At 35.9% G+C, this 27,932-nt stretch overlaps 2 protein-coding genes across 16 annotated transcripts; both read left to right on the forward strand.

Moving 5' to 3' along the window:
• Window positions 1–4,800: 4,800 nt before the first annotated feature.
• Window positions 4,801–15,948, forward strand: LOC127968003 (protein PHTF1). Of its 2 annotated transcripts, XM_052568821.1 has the most exons (17): window positions 4,801–5,118; window positions 5,338–5,428; window positions 5,520–5,576; window positions 5,666–5,735; window positions 6,678–6,836; window positions 7,072–7,252; window positions 7,731–7,845; window positions 7,930–8,106; window positions 8,175–8,426; window positions 9,391–9,519; window positions 9,790–10,059; window positions 10,288–10,419; window positions 11,050–11,136; window positions 13,627–13,782; window positions 14,574–14,669; window positions 14,751–14,876; window positions 15,091–15,948. In XM_052568821.1, exons 2-17 carry the CDS (start codon window positions 5,399–5,401, stop codon window positions 15,109–15,111), a joined length of 2,058 nt encoding a protein of 685 aa, XP_052424781.1. In that variant the 5' UTR covers window positions 4,801–5,118; window positions 5,338–5,398; the 3' UTR covers window positions 15,112–15,948. The 2 variants fall into 2 exon arrangements, with proteins under 2 accessions (XP_052424781.1, XP_052424782.1); XM_052568822.1 differs by having other exon boundaries at window positions 4,801–5,428.
• A 180-nt stretch (window positions 15,949–16,128) lies between these two features.
• Window positions 16,129–27,209, forward strand: pfkfb2b (6-phosphofructo-2-kinase/fructose-2,6-biphosphatase 2b). 14 transcript variants are annotated; one of them, XM_052568825.1, is made up of 17 exons: window positions 16,129–16,192; window positions 16,738–16,888; window positions 17,376–17,501; window positions 17,836–17,932; window positions 18,314–18,380; window positions 18,502–18,576; window positions 18,654–18,710; window positions 18,836–18,960; window positions 19,261–19,468; window positions 19,547–19,693; window positions 19,784–19,888; window positions 20,026–20,155; window positions 20,537–20,599; window positions 20,678–20,742; window positions 22,232–22,423; window positions 23,745–23,767; window positions 24,236–27,209. In XM_052568825.1, exons 2-17 carry the CDS (start codon window positions 16,801–16,803, stop codon window positions 24,303–24,305), a joined length of 1,638 nt encoding a protein of 545 aa, XP_052424785.1. In that variant the 5' UTR covers window positions 16,129–16,192; window positions 16,738–16,800; the 3' UTR covers window positions 24,306–27,209. The 14 variants fall into 14 exon arrangements, 13 of the variants coding, with proteins under 13 accessions (XP_052424785.1, XP_052424783.1, XP_052424790.1 ...); XR_008155870.1 differs by lacking the exon at window positions 16,129–16,192 and adding an exon at window positions 16,221–16,383 and having other exon boundaries at window positions 23,745–24,085; window positions 24,236–24,310; XM_052568823.1 differs by lacking the exon at window positions 16,129–16,192 and adding an exon at window positions 16,221–16,383.
• Window positions 27,210–27,932: the final 723 nt, after the last annotated feature.

Consider the following 27,932-nt stretch of genomic DNA (forward strand, 5'->3'; position numbering starts at 1 on the left):
CATTCTTTCTCTCGCTCTGCTTTGCTACATAACATTTGCTCTCTACCTCAGGCTTGACATGGCACATTCAATTACATCTCTCAGTCCACATGTACGTCGGTTTCTGCTCATACTGTGAGGTGATTTGGGGAGCACAGAGTGAAATACAGCCTGTAAATATGCATATATACATATTATGTGTACGTGTATGCCATTCATTTTCATATTATGTATGGGAGAATTCCATATGGATTTGAATGCTATTTTACAGTACTTGCTGAAGAAACCTAGGAACAGGCACAGGCACAGTTCAAGGAATAGTTTACCTAAAAATTAAAATTTGGTGAGGATTTACTCAGCCTCAGATGTTGAGCAGATAAAAACATGCATGTATGTTAAAAACAAATAAATAAATAAAAATAAATCAATCATAAAGACATTTTTAACTTCAAACCATTGCATCCGGCTCAATAACATCATATTGCTTTATCCAATGAAAAAGTTGTCCTACAAACAAAAACAGTTCTAAGCAAATATTTAGGAGCAACAGGGGTTTTGTTTAAAACTGGAAGAAGTGTTATTATGGATTATGTAGAATATGATAGGCATTTTGGCCAGAAGTGATAGATTAAAGTGAAAATGCCTTGTGGATTTGTTTCAAACAAACATGCAGCTTTTCGCCTCACAAGACATTAATGAACTGAAGTCGTGTGCATTACTTGTGGATTATTGTGATGTTTTTATCAGCTGTTTGGACTCTCACTCTGACGGCACCCATTCACTGCAGAGGATTTGTTGATGAGCAAGTGATATAATGCTAAATTTCTCCAAATCTGTTCCAATGAAGAAACAAACTTATCTACATCTTGGATGGCCGAAGTGAGACTAGATATTTACTTTTTTTAAACACTTTTGTAGTCCTACAGTGACCAAAATATTGGTGCAATCAATAAAAATGGGTCCAATTTATTTATTTATTTGTTGAATTTTTTAATTGTATTGTCCAAAAAAATATTAATAAATATGCAAAGCTTGAACCACCACAGTTCTGTTTGGTGCCTCTAGTGGCACAGAACTCACACAGTAATCTTATATAATCACCTTACAGTGTATCTTTTTATTCCATTCAACATGGTTGAGTCAGAGTATTTTATCAAACATTTATACTCATATTGTGTATTCACATGTGCACACATTCCTAGTGTTTATATAACTCCGGAAACGAAGCGATCCATGTCAGTGAGCAGCTCGTAAAGCGTGAGCTTTGTGGGTCAGCGTGTTGTCAGCACAAAACACTCTGCTTCTTCTGAGTTATAGATCACATGTGTGAGAGACAAAGAGAAATACTGAGATTGGGGAGGTGAAATACAGTACACTATAGCCAGCTTGTCAAATTTGTTAAAGCAAGTAAACATATCATATCATTATTTCTGTGCAAATAAAAACTCCAGTGTCCAGCCTCAATATCTTTGGCTACACCGTTTCTTTGGCTTGGACTGGGATGAAAGAGAGTTTAGGTGTATATGTAAAATGGGAAAACCAGACCTGTGGTCGACCCACAGCTGACAGCCATGTTTAATTAATGTAAGAAAAGCACATATTTTTAAAATCACTTTTCCCACCTCTTACTTCACCATGCCATGAATAATAAAAACTCCTTTTGATGGTGAAGTCTAAAAGCACTGGGCAGATATACATGACAACTAGGACATGCAGTGAAATCATCAACCTTCTCCAAACGCTGGAGGTGAGATTTGGCTTGCATTCGAGTCTCATTAAGAGGGGTCTCGCAGGACAGATGAAGTTCCACAGGTCCAGGCATTAGTGGGCTGAAAAATCGACTGAGACATTTCATATAATGCCAGTCAATAATAACCTCATACTGAGGCAAGGGAAACCTCACAAAATGAAATCTATAAGCAGCATACAGAGCGCTCACGTATGCTCCCACAGAGGACTGGGTAATTACTTCTGGACAAAATAGCAGGTGATCTATGGATATATTGAAGGCAAGAAACCATTAGTGCATTCAAATGAGAAAGCGCATGTAAACAATCTGAGTTTTCCCACTTGGAACTTCCACTGTAAATTTATGATCAAATTTCCATCACTCGATTCAAGTGACACAGACGAAAGAATGCAGTAAGCAAAATTACAAACAATACATTAAATATGATAATTATAAATATAATATTATAATTCTTAATAAATGAATATAATAAAAACAACTAAAAGAATGTCATATTAAAAGAGTGCATGATTATTATTTTGTGTGGAAATCATTAATTAAAACAGTCGCATAATGATTAATCGCTTTTACAAATCTTGTACAGTGAAACTTATTCTGGATAAAAATAAATATATTAACTTTAGAAATACCTTTGATTTTATCTTCATACTTTTCCGATATTAGGTGGGTGTACAGATAAATGGCATAAAGTATTAATAGTGCTGCTAATAAATAAATAAAACAATAAAAATATAATATAATATAAAAAAATTAAACAATTCTTAATGAATGGATCATTTATAATATTATATTAAAATAAAGTGTGATTATGTTATGTTAAAATATTATGTTAAAATATTATCTTAATATCTTAAAACAAATGTTGTAAAATATAGATAAGAATAATATATTAACTTCATAAATATCCTTAGATTTTGGCTTGGTAAAAATAAACAATTGTCTAAAAAGAATGAAAACAAAATTTGTGCAGAAAAGTATTGCAAATTGAAATAAACAGCTGGCATTATAAATCCATGACAAAAACATTTTTTTTTTTTTTTTTTTTTTACTGATATTGATTCATTTTACTTATATTGATTATATTGATTTATATTGATATCTTTTCTCCCTGCAGTAACCAGCACGTCCATGATTTGGTAAGTGAAAATAATTTCACAGTATTTTGTCCATTTCTTTTATCCTTAAATGTTGGCTTTTAGGCTTGCATATGGTCCAGATAAAAATCACTGTCAGTAGGCTACTTTGTCTCAATCACATGCTATTTCTTTTTGTTCATATGGGTGACATCATGATGTCAGACTAGTAGGCTTGTGCTGATTACTGTGATTATTCTGCATGTTCTTCATTATATGTGGATGTGAAACTATTCAAACCATTGTTGAAAGTAAGTGGAATAACCTATCCAAAAGAGTGTGTGGGTGTGTAACTGGATATATATTTATATGAAAAGCTCCGGATTCAGTCATCACAGCAGCACAGAACTTTCTACAAGCACTGAGTAACAAATATTATGATAAAATTATTGTTCCCTACAACCATTTTTATTCAAAACGTTCAAAGTTTGATTTACAAAGCCTCTTTGTCTTAATCAAATGACTTTTTTGCAGTAAACAAATAAGAGTCATAAAAGTCTACACCCATCTAACTGTTTATGGAGTTAAAAATTGCATTCAATAACTGAAATCATTTTATTTTGTTAGAGAGAAGTAAGCATATGAATTCAATTATAGAAAGTTTATTTTCTTCTTGAATTGTAAGAAAAAATATTATGTATAAGGGAATGAAATGCCAAATTACAGTTTCAACAGCTCTGTAAATGATCTGCTTAATCTCAGACGAGAAGAGACAAATGAAAATACATGATTTGTTGTGATTTGATGTAGGCCTAATCTAATATAATCAACATGCTGACATCTAGTGGTGAAAATCTGGCAGTACAATTTTGTTGCGCTACAATCTTGGTGGCAGTAGTACTGTTACTTTTCTCAGCGCTGATGATGATGGACCAATTACAGTCCTTTGGTGAATACTGGCAAAGACATGCCTAGCGTCATTGGGATGCAGACCTGATGTTAGTCATTTTAAAGAGTCATCTCACTCGAATATAGAATAAATATGTCAATAAACATATACAATAATAAAATTTATATAAAACGTATTTTACCATTAAAATGGTCTTAAATACACATAGCTTAAACATTAAAGTTGCAGTAATTAAAAAGAGTTCTGCACATAAAGAAATGAATAGCACTTGTGAAAATATGGCTAAAATAATACTCACATGAGCTGGAAAAAAAAGTATTTAGTAGGCATATTGGTTCAGCGTTGATTCTAGGACCACTTAAGATCAGTCATCGTAGAGGAACGATGAAGAAAACTCAAGAAACGATTAATTTTAATTTATCAGTTGTGACCCTGGACCACAAAAACAGTCAAGTAGAACGGGAATATATGTAGCCATGAACAACAATATATTGTATGGGTCACAATTATCAATTTTTCTTGAATACAAAAATCATTAGAATATTAAGTAAAGATCATGTTTCATGAACATATTTTGACAATTTCCTATCGTAAATATATCAATACCTATTTTTGATTAGTTATATGCATTGCTAAGAACTTCATTTGGACAACTTTAAATGCGATTTTCTCTACAACTAGTTTTTTCTTCTTCATCATCATCTTCTTCTTTTTCTTCTTTTTTTTATTTATTTTTTTATTTTTTTTGCTCCCTCAGATTATAGATTTTCAAATAGCTAGTTGTATCTCGACTGGAAATCTTATCTATTCAGCTGTAATATTCATGTATAAATCTCAATAAAAATAAATAAATAAATAAAAAGATCCATATGACTGGTTTTGTGGTCCACTGTGATTAAATGTTACATTCTATAATTCGACTTTAAGCTATTTTAACTTATAATTATTTTGAATTATTGTTATTTTCTATTTTAATTAAATGAATTTCATCTTATTTATGTTATTATTGTTTTACACTAGTTAGTATATTTTGCACAACATGTAGGCTAGTTCCGCCATTTAGACTCGATTAGCCGTTGTCGTCGCTTGCTTCACACACACTTTCGTTTCTGCCAGAAGGCGCTGATGAGTGTGGGAACTTAAACATTCACTTCTCCTTTACAAGAAGATCATTTTATCGTCGAAAATATGTAATCGAATTAATGCCATACTGGTTTGACAGTAAATACAGTTAGCTCGCAACTTAAGACGGTTCTTTGAACATCCTAATGAGATGTTTACGATGTAGCGTCAGATAGTTTTGGTGGAAGGGGGGGGCGAGGTTTGTGTAAACATCTGAAAATGTTGACAAGACTCCAAACCAGCTGCTGAGGAAACACAGCCACATATCGTTTACTGGGCTCCGGGTATGTTTAATATTGTAATATTTTCCGAGAACTAAAAGCAAGCGACTTTACCTGTAGCGGTCTTTATCAAATGCTGTCTAGGAAGGCAGCTCACTATGTTTTGAAACACAGCCGCTGTCTTTATTTGAGTCGCTTCCTATGTCTGTACCTGCAACTGAGAGCAGGCGTCTACTCTTTAATGTAAGCGATGACATAACCTGTCTCTCTGACTCTTTCGAGGAATGAAATGTTCTGTGATTGACAGTCTACTGAGATGACCTGACTTCATGTATTTTAAAAAATGGCAGGAATAACATGGTATCAGAAAAAGGTAAGCCTTCACTAACTTATATCTGTTATACAGTAAATGCAGGGTGTGATTATAAAGGGATTGACAGTTCTCTAATGATCTTATGTCAAAGATCGGAGCCTATGATCAGCAGATCTGGGAAAAGTCACTGGAACAGACTGAGCTCAAGGTAATGTGACAGTGCAGTTTGAGCTTGCAACATTGTGTAAATTAAAATCTATGCAATCAGACTTGTGAACCTCTGTTTCATATGAATAGGGCTTCGGAAGCAAACCTAAGAAGACTGGCCATATCAAGCAAGGCCTCATTGATGTTGACCTAGTGCGAGGTGAGTTAACATTGAAGTTTTGCATCTGAATCTCTTATAATGTGTATATATAATAAATATAGGCTGACAGATCAGATCAGATCCCACATTTAAGAAGGTAAAAATGTGCTATAAAACAGGCAGAAAAAAAAACAACTGCAAAAGTGACATTGTTTCAGGCATTACATTAAGGTGTTTTTGTGAATGTATGTTTTAATTTTATAACTGGAAAATGTAATTAAATTATGTTACTTAAATCTGAATAAGACATTTTACTGTAAGAAGAGACATAAACAAGTAAAGTCGAGATAATCAAATGTGATCTGTCATACAAGGGCTACTATTTTCACTCTAAATTATTTAAAGAAACATATTTTTTAGTTAACTAATTAGATGTATATGTCCTGACAAGTAATTTTAAGGTTTTTCTCCATAAATCTGTCTTTCTTTTCTTACTTATCTTGCAGTAAATTTCAATTACTCAAAATATTGAGGTCACTGGGATTTTTTAAAAAGACATTAATACATTGATTAAGCAAAGATTTATCAAAAATACATTTATGAGACAATAAAGACATTTATAATGTTACTAAAGCATTCTTTTTCTAATAAAAACATAAAAAAATATTTTTTTTTCATCTTTCTATTCATCAAAGAATCATAAAATCATGAATCGCATATTTCAGTTTCCACGAAAAAAGGCATTTTTATCATTTTCAACCGTGAATTGTTTCTTGAGCAGCAAATGAGCATATTAGAATGATTTCTGAAAGATTGTTTTTTTTATTAAATTAATTATATATGTTATTCCTTCAGTTGTTAATGTAAGGAGGAGCTATTTTAAAGTTTTACTGTATTTATTTTAGTATTTTACATTGTTGTTTTTTTTCTATTGAAAGTTACCAACATATTAACAGTATGATGCTCTTTTAAACAATTAAAATCGTTTTTTTACAACTGCAGGTTCTACATTTAGCAAGACCAAACCAGAGAGCCCTTGGACCGCTCTGACTCGTAAAGGCTTAGTCAGGGTCCTCTTCTTTCCTTTCTTCTTTCAGTGGTGGATCCAAGTTACATCTAAAAGCATATCCGCCCTCATCCTAGTTCTGTACTTCCTTCAAGGTATGCTGTTTTTCTTCGTTTCAGCAAAGCACAGTCACGTGTACATAAATGGTGCATAAAGTGTTTTAGCATTGTTTTGTTGCTCATTCTTTGACTATTTCAGATTTTGCAGAGATAATACACAGTGTTTATTAATAATACTTTTGAAAATCTTCCATATCAGTTGGAAATGAATTAAAAGAAATGGAAATTCTCAGGATGGTGTCATGGTCTGATGGATTTGTGTTCATTGCAGTGGCAGGAGCTGTGTTGTATTTTGAGGTTCCTGCAGCCTGTGCCAGTGAGGTTGTGGGTCCATTGTGTCTCATGCTGTTGCTGGGTACAGTACACTGCCAAATAGTATCCACAGAATCCTCCAGAAGCCCAGACAACAGCCCTGTCCTCAGCCGGACGGCCAGCCCTGTTCGCAGGAAAAGGTTAAGCTACTGCTGTGTCAGATTTGTTAGAGACAGACTTATCTCATTTTCAGGGCCATAAAAGCTCAAGTGTTTTTATTTTCTTTCTTTCACCCAATGGCCAAGAATTCTAATGTTCTGAAAGGCTTGCAGTTTAATCAGAAGTGCCAGTGTTCAGCTGACACTACTGAATCATTAGAGTCTCCACAATAAAGAGCAGCTAATAATCTAGTTTAAAACAAACATGCCAAGTTCTTAGAAATGTCCTCATTGTATTCATGTAGCTTTATACCATTTTTATGAAAAGCTTTGTTTTAGACACTCAATTAGTCAATATTATTAGGTTTTAGCTGTGAGAGTCAAACTGAATGATATGTTAAAATGTGAACTAAAATATATTTTTACATTTAGGTCCTGGCTTTTGATTGGTCAGAACTTCATTCTTTTGATGTCATTCCATTTGTGGCATGTTGTAAATTATTTTGGTGTTTATTCATAGACAGAGGAAGAGTAGAAAATCAAAGAGGTCTGAGGATGAGAGCAGCAGAGGGGGAGGGATAGTAGAACTCAAACTTGAAGACAGCCACCGGCTCTACAGATCAGAGAAGAGACTGGTAAAACCCTTTCCTTAGAACTGCACTTTTTGAATCGTCATGAACATTCATGGTTGTATTGATTGAGATCTTGTGGGTTTGCAGAATTCCCCAAGGAGGCCTCCGTATGGGGCTTCTGACGATCTCTCTAGTGAGGAAGAAGAAGAGGAAACAGAGCTGCAAAGAGAGAGACTCTTCTCATCAGCACCTTCCAAATACGCTCGAGAACTCCGGAAAAGACTTCACAACCTCCCCAAGAACAATCCACCACCCCAGACTCAGGTGAGTATCTTGGTAAATGTATGTAAGTTAGTTCAGAATGTTAATTGCCATTGCATGAACACATACAGGCAGAGAATAACGGCAGGCCGACAGATGGCCCGGTGCTGGCACGTGAAGTCGAGCTTCTGCGGCGGCCCTCCGAGGGCTCACGTCCAGCCTCTGACACAGATGATATGTTATGGGAGGAGCTTTTACACGATCCTGACTCCGCCTCCACAGGAAGCAGCAAAAGTGGGGAGGAGGAGCCTCACAGTCAAAGCCACTCCCTCCCTTTTCCCAACATCACTCTGACGAGTGATGAGGATGAAGCCTTACCGCAGGTGGGTTGCCGATTTTCTGTAATAAGTTTAATGTGACTTCATACCTCGCTTAAAGGAATAGTTCACCCAAAAAATTAAAATGTGCTGAAAATGTACTTACCCTCAGGCAGTCCAAGACATAGGGAAGTTTGTTTCTTCATCAGAACAGATTTGGAGAAATTAAGCATTTCATTACTCACTAGAATATCCTCTGCAGTGAATGGGTGCCGTCAGAATGAGAGTCCAAACAGTTGATAAAAACAACACGGGTCCTTGAAATCCTTGAAAGTTTGTCAATCTGAAAACAATTTTCAAGGCCCTGGAAAGATTTTGAAAATAAACATACATTGATGCTGGTACTTAAAAGTGCTTTAATTTAAATCTCTTTTGAAGCAGTCATCTCTCTCTCTTCAACACGTGAACAGATTTTCCCTGTGGGTTAAAGGTTTGAAATTTGACTAAAATGCTTTGCCCAGCCCCCTGCCCCGCCCACACCCACTGTCCTCTTTTTGGAAAACTGAAATATGGTCACCCTACAAATAGAATATCAGATCTCTGTCATGTTGCCAAACATTTATGCCAAAAAAAAAAAAAGCTTTTTTGCATGGTTATGTTTGACACATGAAAACTGTAACAATATATCTTATAAGATAACACAATGTAACCTCGCTCTCAATTGAAATGTGACCCCATATTAAGTCCTTGAATTTGAGGGTATTGGACCTGGGAAGTCCTTGAAAGGTCCTATTAGGTCAAATTTAGCTGATATTTTAGTAAACTTATTGAACTTGACACACAGTCATGAGGATCTGCATGGCTGCCATAATTTCCTTTTAGTTTTGTTTTTCTGCATGTTGGTCTGACCACATGACTTTGGTTGCCTGACATTTACTGAATATCAGTACACAGATAAAAAAAAATGGTTATGTCGCAAGACTTTATCTATGCACTTTGAATGACACAAATGATTGCTTTATCTTTTTAGCACCAGTTTTCGTGGCTGCAGGCTTGTCACCCCTCCAAAGATCGTGTCAGTGCCATTATCTGGGAGCAAGGAGAGTGTAAGAAAGCTGACATGTCCGTGCTGGAGATCAGTGGTATCATTCTCACAAGAGTAAAGTCCTTCTTTCTCTGCCCTGTTTATTTCTACATTAGTGGTTTAAATTGCTTAAAAGAGAAGAGAACAGTTGACTTCCTAAACACAACACTTTCCTCCTAAACACAAATTAAATTCAAATTCAATGTAAACTCCTCTGTAAGCATTTGAACGCAGACATTGTAGAGTTTTGCATTGGAATTTGCCTTTATAACATTTCTAACTGACCGGAAAGCAACAGGTCAATGCTGTTGCTGTACAATTATGCTGAAGGATTTCTGTTTCCAGGTGAAGTTGGTCGAACAAGGGATGGGTTATCTGATATTCGGCAGTCTGGTCACCGCCTCACTGGCTCTGCTGCCCTACTGCTTCAAACTGGCACAGAAACTGGATGTTGCCAATCTCAGTTCTGTGTCTTTCGAGGAACTGTCCACAGTGGCCATTGGGCCACCTTGTGCCTTGTCCTATGCATTCTTCATCATCACCACAATAGAAAGAGTTTTCCTCTCTGGGCTCTTCTTCTTCATGATGTGTGTGGCTGAGAGGACATATAGACAGGTGAATATGAAAATGCCTTAGCATCAGTATTTTATGTGTGTTTATAATTAATGCATTTTTAATGTTTATGTTTACTGCCACCTTTAGGATAAAATGTTGATTTTGGTGTTATTTTATGTGTAATTCTGTATCATAATAAAAGTTTTGCATTTAACAGTGTATAAATGAACAGTTATTGTGTTATTGATAAGTAACATGCCTAAAAAATTAATTTGTTCTCAACTACAGCGCCTTTTGTTTGCAAAATTATTCAGCCATCTCACATCTGCACGCAAAGCCAAAAAATCAGAGATTCCTCACTTTCGACTGAAGAAAGTGCAAAATATCAAGATGTGGCTTTCCCTTCGATCATTCCTAAAGGTATCATCTTCTCACTACAGCTGACATGTAGGGATGCACTTTTTTTGTAGTGGGCTTATTTTTTGTTTATCAAATATATATTGACTGATATTATAGATATTTAATTTTGCACGCTTTGCAATTTCTTCCATTTAACATTTAAATTAGCTTTGCTGTCATCTAATTCTCACATAAAGTTAATCTATTAATTTACTCTAATTACTACTAATAATTGAATAGCACTATTGAATGTAACCTTTAGCAAATCTCTAAATTGAACAGTTTTGTACTGTACATCACAATTTTGTGGTGCCTAAATTCACTTTTGGTTTGGTTATAACTAAAACTATATTAATTCTAAAACTATATATTCTATTTAATTAGACAAAATAATATAGAATTTAAATTTCAGCCATAACGTATTCTGTATGTTTAATTTATTCTTTAAGGCAATTTCCAAAGCCTTATGGTTGCTTGTGTATGTTGTTAATCCAGCTTGTTTAACCAGTCTGTTTATATAAGCACAAATGACAGTAAATGGTTTCTGCTGGCAGTAACATTTGTATAGTCCTGTTTAAAGATACATGTCCCTAGGCTAGTTGACACTATATGAAGATATCAATTTAATAATTTCTTTCTTCTGTTTAACAGAGACGAGGCCCTCAGAGGTCTGTCGATGTCATTGTATCATCGATTTTCCTCCTGGCTTTGTCTATTTCCTTCATCATCTGTGCCCAGGTCAGTTATTGTTCTATCATACATCGCATCAGCATCGCAGTGCCAAATATTTAAATGAATATGAATGGGGGGAAAATCAAACTCCAAAACTGTTCAATAAGTTTAGGATAAAATTTTATATTTGAAATCACCAAAGAAATCTGATTTACCAGTAAAATTGTAACTTTTGCTCATAGCGTTATAAAAAGCTTATTTCTCAGGCTAGATCAGCCAGTGCTCAGGCGCAGTCCAAAGTGCACGTCTCAGAGTGTTTCTATAACAACCAGCACTTCTAACAGCAGCTGAAGTGACGCACTGACTTTACCGATTAGCGATTGGTTCTTTAATTCAGAAGGCGGGGCTTCCTGCGATTGAGCGGCCATATTGAGCATTGCATTTTTCCAAGGCATTTATGGAGATGCTTATTTCATTATGCAGCAGGACTTTAGTACCTGCCCACAGTGCCAAAACCACTTTCAATTGGTTTGCTGACCATGATATTACTGTGCTTGATTGGCCAGCCAACCCATCTGACCTGATACTCACAGAGAATCTATGGGCTATTCTGACGAGGAAGTTAAGTAACATCTGACAAACAATACAGAGGAGTTGAAGGCCGCTATCAAAGCAACCTGGACTTCAAAAAACTATTTCAGTTTTTGTGGAATTAATCTAGAATATAAGTTTACTTTTTTAATTAAATTACAAAAAATAAAGAACTTTTCCATGAAATTCAAATTTTTTGAGATGCACCTGGATACGAGTGACATTTCTTCCATATTCTATAGTCTTTGGCTACACCACAAACATACACCTTTGTTTACTTCTGTGTGTTGCTCAGCAACCACTTTGTTGGAACCACAAATGTTTCTGAGGAGCTACATTGTTTTGTGGAAGAAATCCGTTTTTATTTATATCATTACACTTTATTTGCTCTGTTTTATTCTGTGAATTCTTACTACGTATATGGAATAACTGTTTTATAAAGGCAATAAAACCTGTGAAGCCGTGTTTTACAGTGAATTTATAACCGCTAAGGGGTTTTTTGCTCCACTTCACGTCATGACTAGCAATGCCCCTTAGCTGTTATAAAATCACTGTAAACCATGTCTTCTTGGGCTTATTGCTTTAATCTTAATAGTTATTTTTCTGGGTGTGAACGGGCCTTTAGACTAATGATGAGGCTGTTTATTTTCAAACATTTTTACATTTTAATCTGGACTTCAACATGCTCTAGATATTGTTTTATGACTAATCTTGAAACTTATATATTTTGCTCACAAAAACTATTAAACATCATATATAAATAATACTAAAATAACACAAAATTTTTGTCTTAAACAGTGTTGGCCAATTTACTCTGAAAATGTAATAAAATTACTGATTACTGATTACTCCTTTTAAAAGAAATCACGTTACTGTTCTGATTACTTTATTTAAAAAGTAATTAATTACGTTACTAGTTACATTACTTTTTTTCTCTATGAAATTTATGAAATCCCAGCATACACGCTCCCGATAAATATTTGTTATTAAAGCATCAACATTCACAGAACACTGTTATTTTTAACTAAAGCAAGCAGCTGCTGATTCCATGGTTTGGCAGAATGCAAGCAAAGAGCGCTGCATTTATAATCTCTAAAAGACATCTGCGTTCATTGCAATCTCACAAATCTCTGTTATAAAACAATAAATATATGCATAATTAAAATTTCATAATGTCTACAATTCGTGTGTTATAATGAGAGGAAACGTGAGCATGCAAACACGTGTTATAGCCTAAATAGAAACTCTGCTTACACTGGCGCCTGTTAATCGTTTATATTTTATATTAGTTCAAGTTGCTTTTGTGCAATAGATGAATAACAATTTATTTGTTTTAGATATTTTATGTTTAGATATTTCTGTTTTACTGGAGTCCCGTGAATCATTTTATTCTCCCGAATCCCGCACACACACGAGTCTCTGCACTCGTCTATCAAGTCTTGTCCCACGCGCTGCACTCCGTTGCGTCGGGTCTCTAATCCACTGGCACTTGACTTGACAGTGCGTGTGCTACATTATTTTTACAATCTCTAGATTATTAAACACTGCATTCTGTCAGCAATGTAACACGGCAGTAACGTATAGAGACCATGGTTTTTAAATATATTCGAATTACTAATTAGAAAATTATAACGCGTTAGATTACTCCGTTACTAAAAAAGTAATCAGAGTATAGTAACGCATTACTAAGTAATACGTTACTGCCAAACACTGGTCTTAAAACAATTATTATTTATTATTTTATTATTTTTTTGCAATTTGGATTTAGTAAGAATAGTATAAATATAATAAATAAGTATAAATGTGCTCCTGACTGTTGGTAATGTGCCATAAACTCATCTTTAGAGACAATTTAAGTGGCATCTGTTGTTTGGATTAGATTAAGTAAAGTTTCATATTACTGCACATTAACAGTTAAAAGATATGACTGTCTAAGGAATGAAGGAAACTGGTATTGTGTTTCAGCTTTTGCACAGTCATCACACATTTCTGGATTCAGAGACCAACTGGGAGCTGATGGTCTGGTGTGCTGCTCTAATGGTTTTCCTCCTACGCCTCGCTACCCTCGGAGCTGAGACCAACCGAAAGTATAGCAATGCTTCTGTGCTTCTGACTGAACAGGTGAGATAAAAATCCCAGCCACGCAGAACAATGAGGCAGTATAATTCAGAAACAAGTGAGCCATTCAAACGTGCACACTGCGCAGGCGCTAATAAATAGTTCCAGCATTGCTCACAGCTGAGTTGTGTGCTGTGTGGCATTACATTTTCTGGAAACAATTTACAATTAGGTCCCTTTAGTTAATGTGTAACTAACAAGGACCAATACATTTGTTGCAATCAGTTTTGTTAATGTAAGTTAATAAAAGTGAGTTCATTAGTTAGTACATGTTAGTTCATGTTTATAGGAGTTTTTTCTGCCATGTGATAAAAAATGTCAAAGGTAATTTAATTTATATTTTTTTATCAGAATTGCAAGACATAAATGCAGAATTGCATCAGAAAAAAAGAGTGTGAATTGTGAGATATAAATTCGGAATTGAGATATAAACTCAAAATTGAGTGATAAAATGGCGCAGTTAGTTTTTTTCTTTTTTATTCCATGCTAGGGTTTTTTGCCACAAAATAAAGAATATAAAAAAAGGAGTTGACTTTCTATGGGAAAGTGTGAATTGTGAAATGTTTTTTCTTTTATTATTCTGTAGTAGAAACAAGCTTCAATACGTGGTCCCGAACAGTTATATTAACAGACTTTTTTTTAAATAATGTATTATTAAATGTTGAAATTAACATTTAAGATTAATAAGTGCTTTAAAGAAGTATTTTTCATTGCTATTTCATGTTAGATCGTGTAATTAACTATTGTTCGCAGGTGAAACCTTACTGTAACGTGTTACCCACTTTCTGCTTCAGATAAACTTATATCTTAAGATGGAGAAGAAACCCAACAAAAAGGATCAGCTGAACATTGTGAACAACGTGCTGAGGCTGGCCACAAAATTACTAAAAGTGAGACTATCAGAAAAGCATCAATCATTGGAAATAATAAGACATGCCTTGCTTGCATTGATCAACATTTGCCGCTTTCAGGAACTGGACACTCCATTTCGTCTGCTAGGTCTGACAGTGAACCCGCTCATCTGCAATATCACGAGGGTGGTCATCCTGTCAGCCATCTCAGCTGCTGTCAGTGATTTACTAGGGTTCAACATCCGGGTGAGGGAAACATTTGTGCTTTAAGTACAGTGGTTATCTCCACCTGTATCCTGGTTCTGTTTTATTGACTCTAAAGTCATAACCGCTTTTGTACTTCCTGTTATCAGGATAGTGGGGGTTGCTCACTTTTTGCTGTATATGACTCTTATCATCCAGCAGTACATCATATACAAGCAATCTTTAACTAACTATATCCATTGTATGTGTTTTTCAGCTCTGGAAGATCAAACCTTGATGTGATGCCTTTACACTTACAACGTCTTAACACTTGGTCCAGAGAGACTCTTAAGTGCACTTGTGCACAACCTACCAGATGACCAAGTTATATTTTAAAAACTGTGCAAATCTACTGACCAAACTTATTCATGACTTTTCCTCCCTACCCCATGCCTTCGGCCAGTCCGAGCAAACCTGTGTTCAGCTCAAATTTGTCATTGAGATACTCATTGATATTTGAACTGTAAAGAACACCCATGCTGCAGTAGGTTTTATTGATGCACTTGCTTACTGTAACTACTTAACAGCTTGATGTTATAATCCAACCAATGACCACTATTTTTTATAAATCTATTCTCTGCACATTAACTATCTGGTCTGGAAGCAACCACTTAAAACAAAACCACTATGTGCCTTGTGAATAATTGCATATAACAGTACATCTAGGTAAGCTATGTAAGAGACATGGATATGTCAACTGCTGAATGGGTGATGAAATTAAAGTTTTGAGTTTTTAGAAAAGGGTACTGAAAAACTTGCACACTGAAGCTCTTGGAAAGAGCACTCTTTACTGGCAAAATAAACAAAGCTTTCTCTAAGAAACTTTTGTTTTTGTCAATCTTTAATCAAATATTTGAGTTTGGGGTGGGAGGAGTTTTCACAAATAAAATTTTTATATCATTTAAATATTGTGAATGTAGAATGTAATGTTTCTGACGACTCAAAAAAATATGATTAAATCTTATTTTTAATTTTAATTTATCACAAACAAAAGTGTGGGTTTGGTGATTTTGCTGTTATCCTGTAATTACTGTAATTTAGTTAGTGAACGAATTATTAAAGTGTGTTAAAATTACGTATGGACGTTTTTGAAACCTTTTATTATTTCTTTAGGATGTTACAGTCTTTTTCTATAGCTTTATAAAAGTCGTTTATGACTTTATGATAACGATGAATGTGCCACTGAATGAATCCGTTCTTGAATCGAATGATTGGTTGATTCAAAAGAGTCGAGTCACTGAGATGATTCAAAATCCCCACGACTGAGTACACTGTAATGTTTGTTGACGGACGCGGTTCATTCTTTCGCAGGTATTACGGTAAGTAAACAGTGACGTACAGACACACCTTCACTCACGCGCTTGGCGCTATTTGCCACGGAAGGTCATCAAGTGCAAAACCGGCTGAGGCAATAACACACTGGGTAAAGACATTACACTTGCCGGTAGGGCCGGTGGGTACGGAATTAAATACGGACCCCTGAGGTTCAACAGTCAACGATTAGGAAACCGTAAGGTCTCACGCTTTACATATCTCGTTAATTGTCGTGTTCTTTTAATCTATTCATTCTCTGCTGTAATATACCGCCAGTGACTGATTGCTGTTCTCGGGTGTGACGTAACATGGTATCCTCAGCATCCTCTTCTGTGTTATGACGTAGCGCGACATTATTTGTTACTGCGCTGCGCGTGATTAAGAAAAATGACTATTTGGCAAGAATAGAAGCTGCATTGTAACTGAATAGAGCATATTGTTTGGAGAAAATGTTTTTACTGTAGTTAGTCATTTGTAATAAACCAATAACGTTGTATCCAGTGACAAAGTCTACGTATTTAGTCTTCATTTCGCCTCTTTCTCCCTGCAGGTGCACTATGTATTTACAGCAGGAAGAGTGAGTGAGTGATTGTTTAAGTCTGTCAGATTCAGTATGTCTGCATGGGTGCAGCAGGAGGCTGGTCCAACCAGTTCTGCTGAAATCAAGAAATCAGAGCCCAGAGGCCAGGAGAAGAAATGCTGTAAGTACACATATTTTCACATCCCACAGATCAAGAAGCTGTTGGGAATCCTTATTTAAACCAGCTTAAGGTGGTTAGCTGATTATGGTAGTCTGTTTTCATGGCTTTTAGAGAGGTCTGGGGTACTTTTCTGCTGTTTTATGCAATATTCCAGTTAAATTCACATCTTTGGATGGTAACATAGCTAATGATAAGAAATGCTTCTTGAGCACCAAACCAGATATTAGAATGATTTCTGAAGAATCATGTGAGACTGAAGAGTTTGCCTCAGTGTAAAAGCAAGGTGTCAACAGTCTCAGGGTTTCAGGTTCTGTTTTGTAGTCCGTTTGTTGAAAGTACCATAAACCACAACTATCTGTTGGTGTCCCATATGTGAAATTTACATTTGGCAGATTATAATTGTCAGTACTATAGATTGTAACTTCCTCCAGCTCATGTTGTGCTGTTGATAAGGTCTGTCTGTTTTTCTGTGTCTGTCTGACCACAGCATGGGCGTCTTACATGACAAACTCCCCCACCTTGATTGTCATGATCGGCCTCCCTGCCAGAGGCAAGACGTACATGTCAAAGAAACTCACACGCTATCTCAACTGGATAGGAGTTCCAACAAAGGGTGAGTGGGCAGTTGAATTTAGACAGTTGCATCATATCAAATGACAATCACTATAAATAGCATCTGTCTACAATTTTAAATGCTTAATTTAGCTCTCAGCTGACCATTCTGACATTGTGGTCTATCAAGAGGTTAAATTTGAACTCTCATTATTTAAATGTGTAGGCAACCAACACACTGAAACTCAAACTCTCTTGAGTACATCATGACCCACAATGCAAGTGTTTAATCACTGTAGCTGATGTCACCTTGATGCATTAAACTGGTTCCTAAACTGATTAAGGATGTGAAGAATAACCATAACTTCTTGTTTTTTTTTTGGTTTATCTTGCAGTGTTTAACCTGGGGGTGTATCGGAGGGAAGCAGTTAAAGCCTACAAGTCTTATGACTTCTTCAGACATGACAATAAGGAAGCCATGGAGATCCGAAAGTAGGATTTTATCTTTGTTGGATTTAATGGCATGATCATTTTGTCATTTAATGGCATGACTCACCCTTATGTCTTTCCAAACCTTATGACATTGTTTATTCCGTGGAACATGAAAGGAGATGTTTTGCAGAATGTCCGAGCTGCTCACTTTCACACAGTGTTCTGTATAGAAAAAAATCAGTTTATCAGTTTATATAAGTTAATAATGATAGAAAAGCACACGTTGTGAGTAAACCAAGAAACAAGTGCAATTAAAAAAAGCCGGTTAGACCAAAAGATATTTCAACACATTTCCTGAAGGTTACATAAACAGGACGTTTCGTGTTTTTCCTGTGAACTGAATTTATTAATCTATTGTTGCATTCTTCATTTTCACAATAGACAGTGTGCCTTGGTGGCCCTGGAAGATGTAAAGACCTACCTTAATGAAGAAGGTGGACAAATAGCTGTAAGAGTTCAAATAATATCAATTATTTACTTATTTACTTAAATGTAATAGGGTTTAAGAATGTTAATAAGGTTCAAGGCTTCCTTCTTTAAATTTGTTATAATCTGTTTTGCCTTTTAAGGTATTTGATGCCACAAATACAACCCGGGAAAGACGGGATCTTATATTCAGTTTTGTACAGGAGAATTCATATAAGGTATGACTTCCATCATGTGATGAGTTATCTTTTTGTAGGAGTGATGTGTGGTCAAAATGTGTGGTTTACTTTTACAGGTGTTTTTTGTGGAGTCAGTATGTGATGATCCAGAGGTTATAGCAGCTAACATCCTGGTATGTTGTGATATTTAGTTTGCATTTCCTTTGAAATAAATGGTATAATAAAATACAGCAACATACCAGTACAGGTTTTTATGGTCTTCTCATCAGTCGTCTCCCATGTGCTCTTATATCTTCAGGAGGTCAAGGTTTCAAGTCCAGATTATCCAGAGACGCACAGAGAGCGAGTCATGGATGATTTCCTGAAACGCATAGAATGTTATCAAGTCACTTACCAGCCACTAGATCCTGATGAATATGACAAGTGAGAATGTTTAGAAAATAGACACATGATAGCATATCTGAATGTACATATCTTTTGTAAGCGAAGTACAATATTTAAGAAGACCACATGACCATTTCTCTCTCTGATCCTGATAATCAAGCAGAAGATGCTACTTTTAAGACCTTTATATGTAAATGACCTCTGTTTTGATTCACTGTTATCTGTTGCGTAAAAGATGTGGCACATGTTTTACACCAAATTTGTAATTGTCTATAGTGTTTCACGGCACCACTAATACAGAAGGCCGTCCTAATCATAACATTCACTTATTCTTCCCAGAGATTTGTCCTTCATTAAGGTGATGAACGTGGGTCGTCGGTTTGTGGTGAACCGTGTTCAGGACTACATCCAGAGCAAGATCGTCTACTACCTCATGAACATCCACGTGCACTCGCACTCCATCTACCTGTGCAGGCACGGAGAGAGCGAACACAACGTCCAGGGCCGCATTGGAGGAGATTCTGAACTCTCCCCCCGAGGAAGACAGGTCTGGGTTTACTTAGCGCTGCCTTTATAGCGTTTATTCAACAAAAGATGCTTGACTTTCTCTTTCCCTTGCGAGTAGTTTGCGAGCACCCTGCATGAGTTCATTGAGGAGCATAAGCTGTCTGACTTGAAGGTTTGGACGAGCCAGTTAAGAAGAACCATCCAGACGGCTGAAGAGCTGGGAGTTCCGTATGAACAGTGGAAAATCCTCAATGAGATCGATGCTGTTAGTATGCTAAGATCCTTCAGCGATTACATGCAGTTTACACGTATTATATTGTATGTACATTCATCAGTATGTGTTGCTCTGACACAGGGAGTATGTGAAGAGATGACCTACGAAATGATCCAGAACACGTTCCCAGAAGAGTTTGCTTTAAGGGATCAGGATAAATACCACTACAGATACCCGGGAGGAGAGGTACAGCACGTCATGAACGTATCACTTTGTTGCAGTTCTTCAGAGTATGTCCCTTCTCACTCTATATAGTTGTGTGGGTTGTTTGATTTTTGTTGGTTTCTGGTCTAACTATTTTAAAAGGCTCTCTTTTCTCGCAGTCGTATCAGGACCTGGTTCAGCGGCTAGAGCCTGTGATTATGGAGCTTGAGAGACAAGGCAATGTACTAGTCATCTGCCACCAGGCAGTTATGCGCTGCCTACTAGCCTATTTCTTGGACAAGAGTGCAGGCAAGATGCATTTTCACCTATGGAAAATACCAAACACAACAGTTTTTTATTCTTACTGACCATAAGATTTTTGCTTACTCATCTGATATTTCCACTGGCCTAATCACAGAAATTAAATAAGTAAATATTGTGAAAAAAAGTTTTAAAAAATGTCCAAAATTGTGTCTTTTGATCAATTTAATGCAATAATAATGCAATATTATAAAATGCAAAAAAAAAACAATAAATAAAAAATGTTGATTGCTTTGTAAAAAAATGTAACCATTACTCCTCTATATCAGACAGTTATACTGATAATTGAGCAAAATAAGTAACAATAATGGTCAATGCATAAGACTGTCAACTGAAAACTATGTATATTATTTTTCTTTTCTCTCATAGATGATCTGCCCTATTTGAAATGTCCCCTTCACACTGTCATGAAGCTCACTCCAGTTGCTTATGGTGTGTTGGACAGTTGTTTTGCTCACTTTTGTTCATCGCCAAACTTCTGCTCACAGATCATTCTGGTTCATGTTTTAGGCTGCAAAGTGGAGATGTTTTATCTGAATGTGGAGGCAGTGAATACACATCGGGACCGGCCACTGGTGAGTTCACATCTGTCTCTGTGGTGTTCTCATTTGCAGTATGAAATATTAATAGGGAACATTAAATATTCATATTAAAATAATTGATGCCACATTTATCTCTTAGATTTGTGTAATTTTTCAGCAATGTTTTTCCTTTTGGGATCTTATAGGTTTTATTTTGATCTGGAATTGCAATTTCATCACTGCATGTTGGTGTCTGTGATGCATGTTGCTGAGAACTCCCTGATTAAAGCAGATTTTTGGGTTCAGTACAACTTGCGCTCTGTCACCAGCATTTGTGACATGCTGTCAGTTACCACAGAAAATTATTTTGACTCTAACCTTATTAACAAAATAGAATAAAAAAGTACATTTTCTTACAATGGGGACAATACTGCAAATCTGGAAAGACTGTAACTTTCACATTTGGTCATCAGGGATAACAAAAAGGGACTCTTTACATCAAGAAAAACTGTGTAAGCAGAAACTCTTCCACTTGGAACAATAGTTTCAAATCTACTGTCAATTTCGGCAACTTTGCAGCTTAAATAACATGTTTGTTCAGACAAACTGATTTAAGTGCTTTAACCACAATAGAACCTGCACATCTGTGCTTTCAAACCTTCTATTATGACTTGCCCAACAGACTTTCATTCTAAGCGGTGTCGTTATTGATGACCTAAAATGTATATTACTGTATATAAATAAACATATATTAACTATTATAAAGCATAGCAAAATTACACAACTATAATCTAATTGAAAACATAAAAAGTTAATTCAATAGTAATACTATAATGGCATACAAATATTACTAAAATAACACTGATTCTAAGTGCATTGCTGTAAATGTAAATGTGGTTATTTTTAACTTGATGACAGTTCAAAACATTTTTCTGTGGTAACAGCTTAACTTGTTTACCCAAAACATTCCTGTTAAGCTATGTTCTCTGTGGTTTAATCAAACTGTCGATCAAAGGGCTTGATTAAACATAATTCTTCTTCCTCTTGTGCTTATTCACCTCATCAGTGAGTGAGGTTCAGCGCTCCTCTCTATATGTTGTTGACTGCGAATAATATTTGTAAATTTGTGAAATCAGGTGTGTGTGTGTGTGTGTGTGTGTGTGTGTGTGTGTGTGTGTGTGTGTGTGTGTGTGTGTGAATTTTGGCTATGATGTGCCTGCAGCCTGTGTTGTATTGTAACTGTGGGTTTGTGTTGTGAGTTATGCTTATTCGTGGGTTGAACAGTCCTTTAAACGACATTGTGTTTTAGTGATGTGTGTTTCATCACTGCATTGATACGTTTGATGTTTTGTAACGTTAACCTGGAGTGATTTATTATACGTTTTAGTCTGTATATGGATAAATGTGGATTATCTTTTGGAATACCTGTAGCTAACATGTCACTTGATGGTTTGCTGGAGACTGAAGACTTTGTTTGCTGTTGAGCTATGTGTGTAGGCAGTCTCTCTTTTTAACCCAGCCAGTCTCTCCCATCTCAAACCAGGGGAAAGTCAGACGAGACTCCGCCCCTCTGCTAAGGCGGAATAGTTACACGCCCCTCTCCAGTCATGACCAGGTTAAGCGGCCCCGCCTCTACAGCGATGGCAACCGACCCTGGCTGCCCCTCACCCCCTCCCCCACCACCCTGCACATCCCCAACTCGCCAGACGGGGCGCTGCTGCTTCAGCAAAGCCAAGTTAGTGTCAGACTCGATTGACCCCGTGATGTCCTGACACTAACCAACCCTCACCCTGGTGTTCTGAATCACCCCTGAATGTCACACCCTGTACTGATTGTGCTTACTGCAAGAGCGATTTCAGTTTGGCACTCTCATCCTATTCTTTTTTTTTTTCTTTTTTTTTTTGCGCATGTTCTCTGCTAACTCTTTGATGAGGTTGAGCTCTTTTTTTTGTTGTTGTTGTTCTGTATGGGTGCTCACCTCAGATCATACAATAATCATAACTTAAACAGCTAACTAATTGGCATTATCTTACTCAACTTTATAACAACAAAATCGAATTGTTTTCCTTCTCTTGTAGAATTTCTTTGAAGTATTTTTCTGTTATACCAGATCAAAATAAGTGAATTATTTTCTCGTTACCAGTTTTTCCACGTGCACAAATTGTGTCACAATTTAATTACTTCAAAGTTGTATGATGTACTTCCTTCTGTGGAACATAAAAGGAAAAACATATCTGCTCTCTTCCATACAATGAATGTGAATGGTGACCAAAAATGATTAGTAAAATTTGGAATAGTTCACCCAATGAACCAAGATGTACATGAGTTTCTTCATCAGAACTGATTTGGTCAAATTTAATGTTGCATCACTTGCTCACCAATGGATCATTTGCAGTGAATGGGTGCCATCAGCATCAGAGTCCAAACAGCTTATAGGAACCTCACAATAATCTACACAACTCCAGCCTATCAAATAATGTTGTGTGTAACCCAAAGGTTCATGTTTTAATGAACAAATCCATTAAGATTTTTTTTACTTCCTGCTAAAATTCAAGTCCTGTATAAATAATATCGCTTTCTCTTGTTGGCACAGATAGTCTCGTGTTTTAATATGCCGACATATAAGGCAACTGAGCTCTGTCTCCCACCCCTCCCTCCCCTCTCAACTGTCCCATCAAATAAAGCCAAATAAGACCATAAATATAACTTTAAAAAATTATAATATTGCTTTTTCTACTTAGAAAGTTGTCTTGTCTGAATCAGGAGAGAAATATGCATAGACCATTAGCTTTCATTGTATAGAAACTAGCAACATCTCCTTTTGTATTCTGCAGAAGAACAAAAGTCATATGGTTTGGAATGACATGAGGGTGAGTAAATGATGACAGAATCTTCATATTTTGGGGGTAAATCTCTTCAAAGTGATGTGCTTCAGTAATGTCCATGTTTTAGTCTGAACATACCAATTTGTCCTTGGGCCTCAGTTCTCTTCTCCATATTTGTCTCTCCTCTTTCTTCCTCCGCTCCTCTTCATCCTTCTCCCTGTATTTTCACAGTCTCATGTGGCTGGCAGTCATCTGTGAGTATCCCACGAGTTTGAAAGCTTTTTCACCCCATTGCATTTTTTAGAAAGTAGTTTTCGGTGTATGGGCGATGTCGCAAACCATGTGCCGTTGTGATTGTATGATGATTCTCGTTACATGTTTGTATAGATTGTGGCTTGATTGTGATGAGTGACTGAATTATGCAAATGCTTTAAAGCAGAACTCTGTAGACGCAAGTTTTCCAGTTGTCATAGGGTTGTGTGACATTATATTTTTGCAGATAAACCTATTTACACTTTCAAAGGCCAAGTGAAACCAAGGGTTACACAAAGTGAAAGGATCATTTATATACTGTGAGCATAAGTGAACACTAGAGTTCAAAGAGTTGAATTGTTTTAAATTAAAAATGTGAAGTGGTTTAGATTCTGGTACTTAAAGATCCTAATACTCTCCTTATGTTTAACTTTACCTTCATCTTTTTTTTTTCTTTCTTTTTTTTTGAGGACTCCTTGTGTGAAGGAATCAACTTTGACTGCCCAGACGAAGCTAATGACTGTTTCCGCTTCTGAATGAGATGGGCGAATTTCCAAAATCCTGCATGAAAATGAAACTTTGCTTTTAGGTACTGCTTGCTTTCTCGGTGACGGAACTACATTTCCCATCAGCCCCTAGCATGACAAATCACCACTGCTGTGACTGAAATGAATCCTATAATTTATCATGAAGAGATATATATGCCCAGTTATTTTAGCTGATGATGCCTTAATGAAGACTGTTTGATCTGTTATAATTTGGACACGATGTGGGTTGTGAAAATGATGATAACCTCAGTACAGAATTTGTGTTGCAATACAGTGTTGTTTGCAGCAATGGATTTTCCCAGTCATAACTATTACAACACAGACTCTAGTCAGTCATCAGGATGAAGAAAAGCGTATTTCAGGGAATCAGTGGAAAAGAGATTAGAGGAACAGTTTATATATTAAAACAAGTAAGTTTGTGCACATTGTGGCTTAAAAGGAATGCACTTGAGAGATTTTTAATGAGAATGAAATTTTTTTTTTCTTGCAAATTTTCTTAAAAAGAATGATAGTCATATGGGATATTGCACAAAGTTCAGGCTAGTGATGTAATATTTTTATAGAAACATTTGTGTGCAGCATCCGGACAGATCACAAGGATTTGTAGATCGCCGTATTTAAATGAGGTATATTTAATAGGTCAGGTCACTGCTGGAGATGCAACAAATATAGTTGTTTTATTATGGTTTTGAATGTAGTCTGCGCTCTTTAAGCAAAAAAAAGTTTTCTCTGGTTATGTGTTTGTTACAAAACTGAAATGACTAGCTTTACAAGTATTTTTGTGTTAAGGAGCTGCACTCAAAACACAATTCACATCTCGATCAACAGCATGTCATCAACCAAGGACACTGCATAAAACAAGTTAAATAATGTGCCATCTTGACTACCTTATGGTTGAATGTTTAAAGAAAAAATGTCTGAAGTTCTGTATTTTTCCACTAATTCTTTCCATTTTTTAACATTTGAATCATGTTTTGCCTCACTACTTTATTTGTAATGGTGCGACATTATTTTTTAAAAGTGCAAATATTCCATATACTCTGAGTTTAATGCTGCATGCATTATACTAAATTATAAATAAATTGGCAAAATACAGCTTGTGCTGCTGTGATCAGTGTCCAGGGCATGAACATCATCAGCACTTGTTCATTCAGTCCTTCTGCATGACACAAAGTTTTCATGAGATATCCAAGAATGCATTGCCTTTAAGAAAGTGGCTAATGTGATTGCACAGTACAAACTGCACCAAATCTGACTCTGAATTTATATGATTCATATAAATATTAGTGCTGTCAATCGATTAAAAAAAATTAACTAATTAATCGCACAATTTTTTAAAATTAATCGCGATTAATCGCGATTAATCGCAATTAAAAGACTGAAACTTTTTGGATATGTAAATGTAAAATGTAAATAATTAATGTAAACTCAAGACAAAGAAACTATTTAAATTCAAAATATGATTGTTTATTGGAATTTTTGTTTAACTTGTAACACAGATTTTCTCATGTAAACAACATACCTGCAATAAACCATCAATATCCTCCAAATTAACTGTTGGCTTGAAAGCCATATTTATTACAGAAATAAAAACACAGGCATGTAAGTACCATTTGAATTTCAAAACAATCAATGCCAATAAAAAACAAAAATGATTTCCATGTTGAATTCTAAGTGGACTGCAAAAAAATTCCAAAGTATAGTCATTGCCAGTGCTTTAAGTGGGCCAGTATGCACCAGTACTCAGTACCGCCACTTCCAAATATAGCTCTTGAGCATACCGCCACCTCTCCGTGCGCCCAGAACGTGCTTGTAGCGTACCGGTACGCTCATTTGGACATCTGTTTTAATAGAGGTTTTAATCTTTTACCTGCACTACCGATTTTCAGAGCGCTATTCACAATGCAAGCTTCCTAATTCATCCCACCCAGAGCAGAAACTACATTACCCATTCACCCTTAAGTTATACAAGTGAATAGCGCATGTGTCGCTTTTCCCACTGTTAAGTGTCAACAACTCAACGTGGCCGGAGAAGGTGTGTGAAACTCGTGAGTTATACTAAAGCAAAATCTTGAGTATTTATTGTCTGATAAACATTAAAAACTGTCTGCGGAGGTTGAGTCGTCCTGCAGCCCCCGCTGGCTGTTCATTGGCTGCAGCATCTTTTTTCTAAGTTCTAAACAAATACCGTAGACGGCAAGGCACAAATTTAGATATTCATTTATCTAATTAATCAATAGCCTATGCACAAAGACAATATGATCTTTTTGTTCCCTTTTTGTTTTAAAGCTTGATGAAGAGAGAGAGCGCAAGTTGCTGCAGCTGAGGAGGACAGTGATACGCGCGTACAGGAGTGATTGACAGTTCGCGGCACTGTGTACAAAAAATACTCCGCTACACAATTATTTCGTTATTTTTGTTTAAGCTTATTAACGTTAGCGTTACAGAAAGGTCTGATTTACGCACTGTTACAGTCATTGTTTTTTTTTTTGTTTTTAAACAATGACATTAGAGTTCATGATTTTAATGTTGCTGTTTCTTGTGGCAGACTAAATGAAGAGTAATGTTTCTTGTGGCAGACTGAAGAGTAATCCGGCAGAGTTTTATACTGAAACTTTCCGTCTAAAAGTCCTTCCTTGGTCTTATCCATATTTCTTTGCACGTTGAACACACATAGGCCACAACTGGAAATAAAAAAAACTGCAACCGCGTTAATTGCGTTATTTTTTTTTAACGCGTTAAATATTTCAAATTAATCGAATGCGTTAACGCGCTAATTTTGACAGCACTAATAAATATATGATTCATTTTCAGACTTTGGAAAACTGTCTGCAATGTTTGAAATATTGCTTTCTCCAAATACAATTAAACATCTGTTATGTCAGAGTTACATAAATGTGTCATTTTTATTCTGTCGAAATTTTTTCATGTGGTTAATAGGTGAAACAGGGGCATTACGACCACCAGATGGCGCCAGAACACTTATTTATAATAACAGACGAACTGTGAAGTCTCTTGTTACGAAACAGGAGTTTTTGTCACGTGCTTGTTACGTTATATATAAACAATGAGATACTAGAGACTGTGGTAGCATAAAAACCCAAAACTTTATTACTTACACCACATAATAAATTATTTAGAACACAAATTTACATTAAAATTCTATAATATGAGGCCAATAATTGACACCTGTCTACTAGAAAATAAAAATCACAAACGAAAATTGCAACATGAAAATAAAGGCTGCTAAGAATGCCGGGTAAAATATTTGCATTCTAGTTCTTTTAACGAAATGCTGTTCCATCCAACGCAAGTGGCCTAGTAGTAAATTAACTTGCTTATAATGATAATAGCTTGAAGGATTATGAAAAATTTATACTAAAACAAATGTATCACAACTCGTCTTATCAGTGTCCTAAATAACATTTGCCAGTAATATCCAGCCTGGTCATTGCACTTCCTCTTTATCGTATCATAATACTGTGACTGACAGAAATGAATGGCTGCACCTGGCTGGAACGCACTCACTCTGCCCTCTTGGTGTTACATAACCCTGATGGAGATAGAGGAGAACCAGAAGAGAAGTATTAACCTCTGAGTCCCTGCAGGTGGAGGACGA

This window comes from Carassius gibelio, chromosome B11, assembly GCF_023724105.1.
Source record: "Carassius gibelio isolate Cgi1373 ecotype wild population from Czech Republic chromosome B11, carGib1.2-hapl.c, whole genome shotgun sequence".
Taxonomy (NCBI): Eukaryota; Metazoa; Chordata; class Actinopteri; order Cypriniformes; family Cyprinidae; genus Carassius; species Carassius gibelio.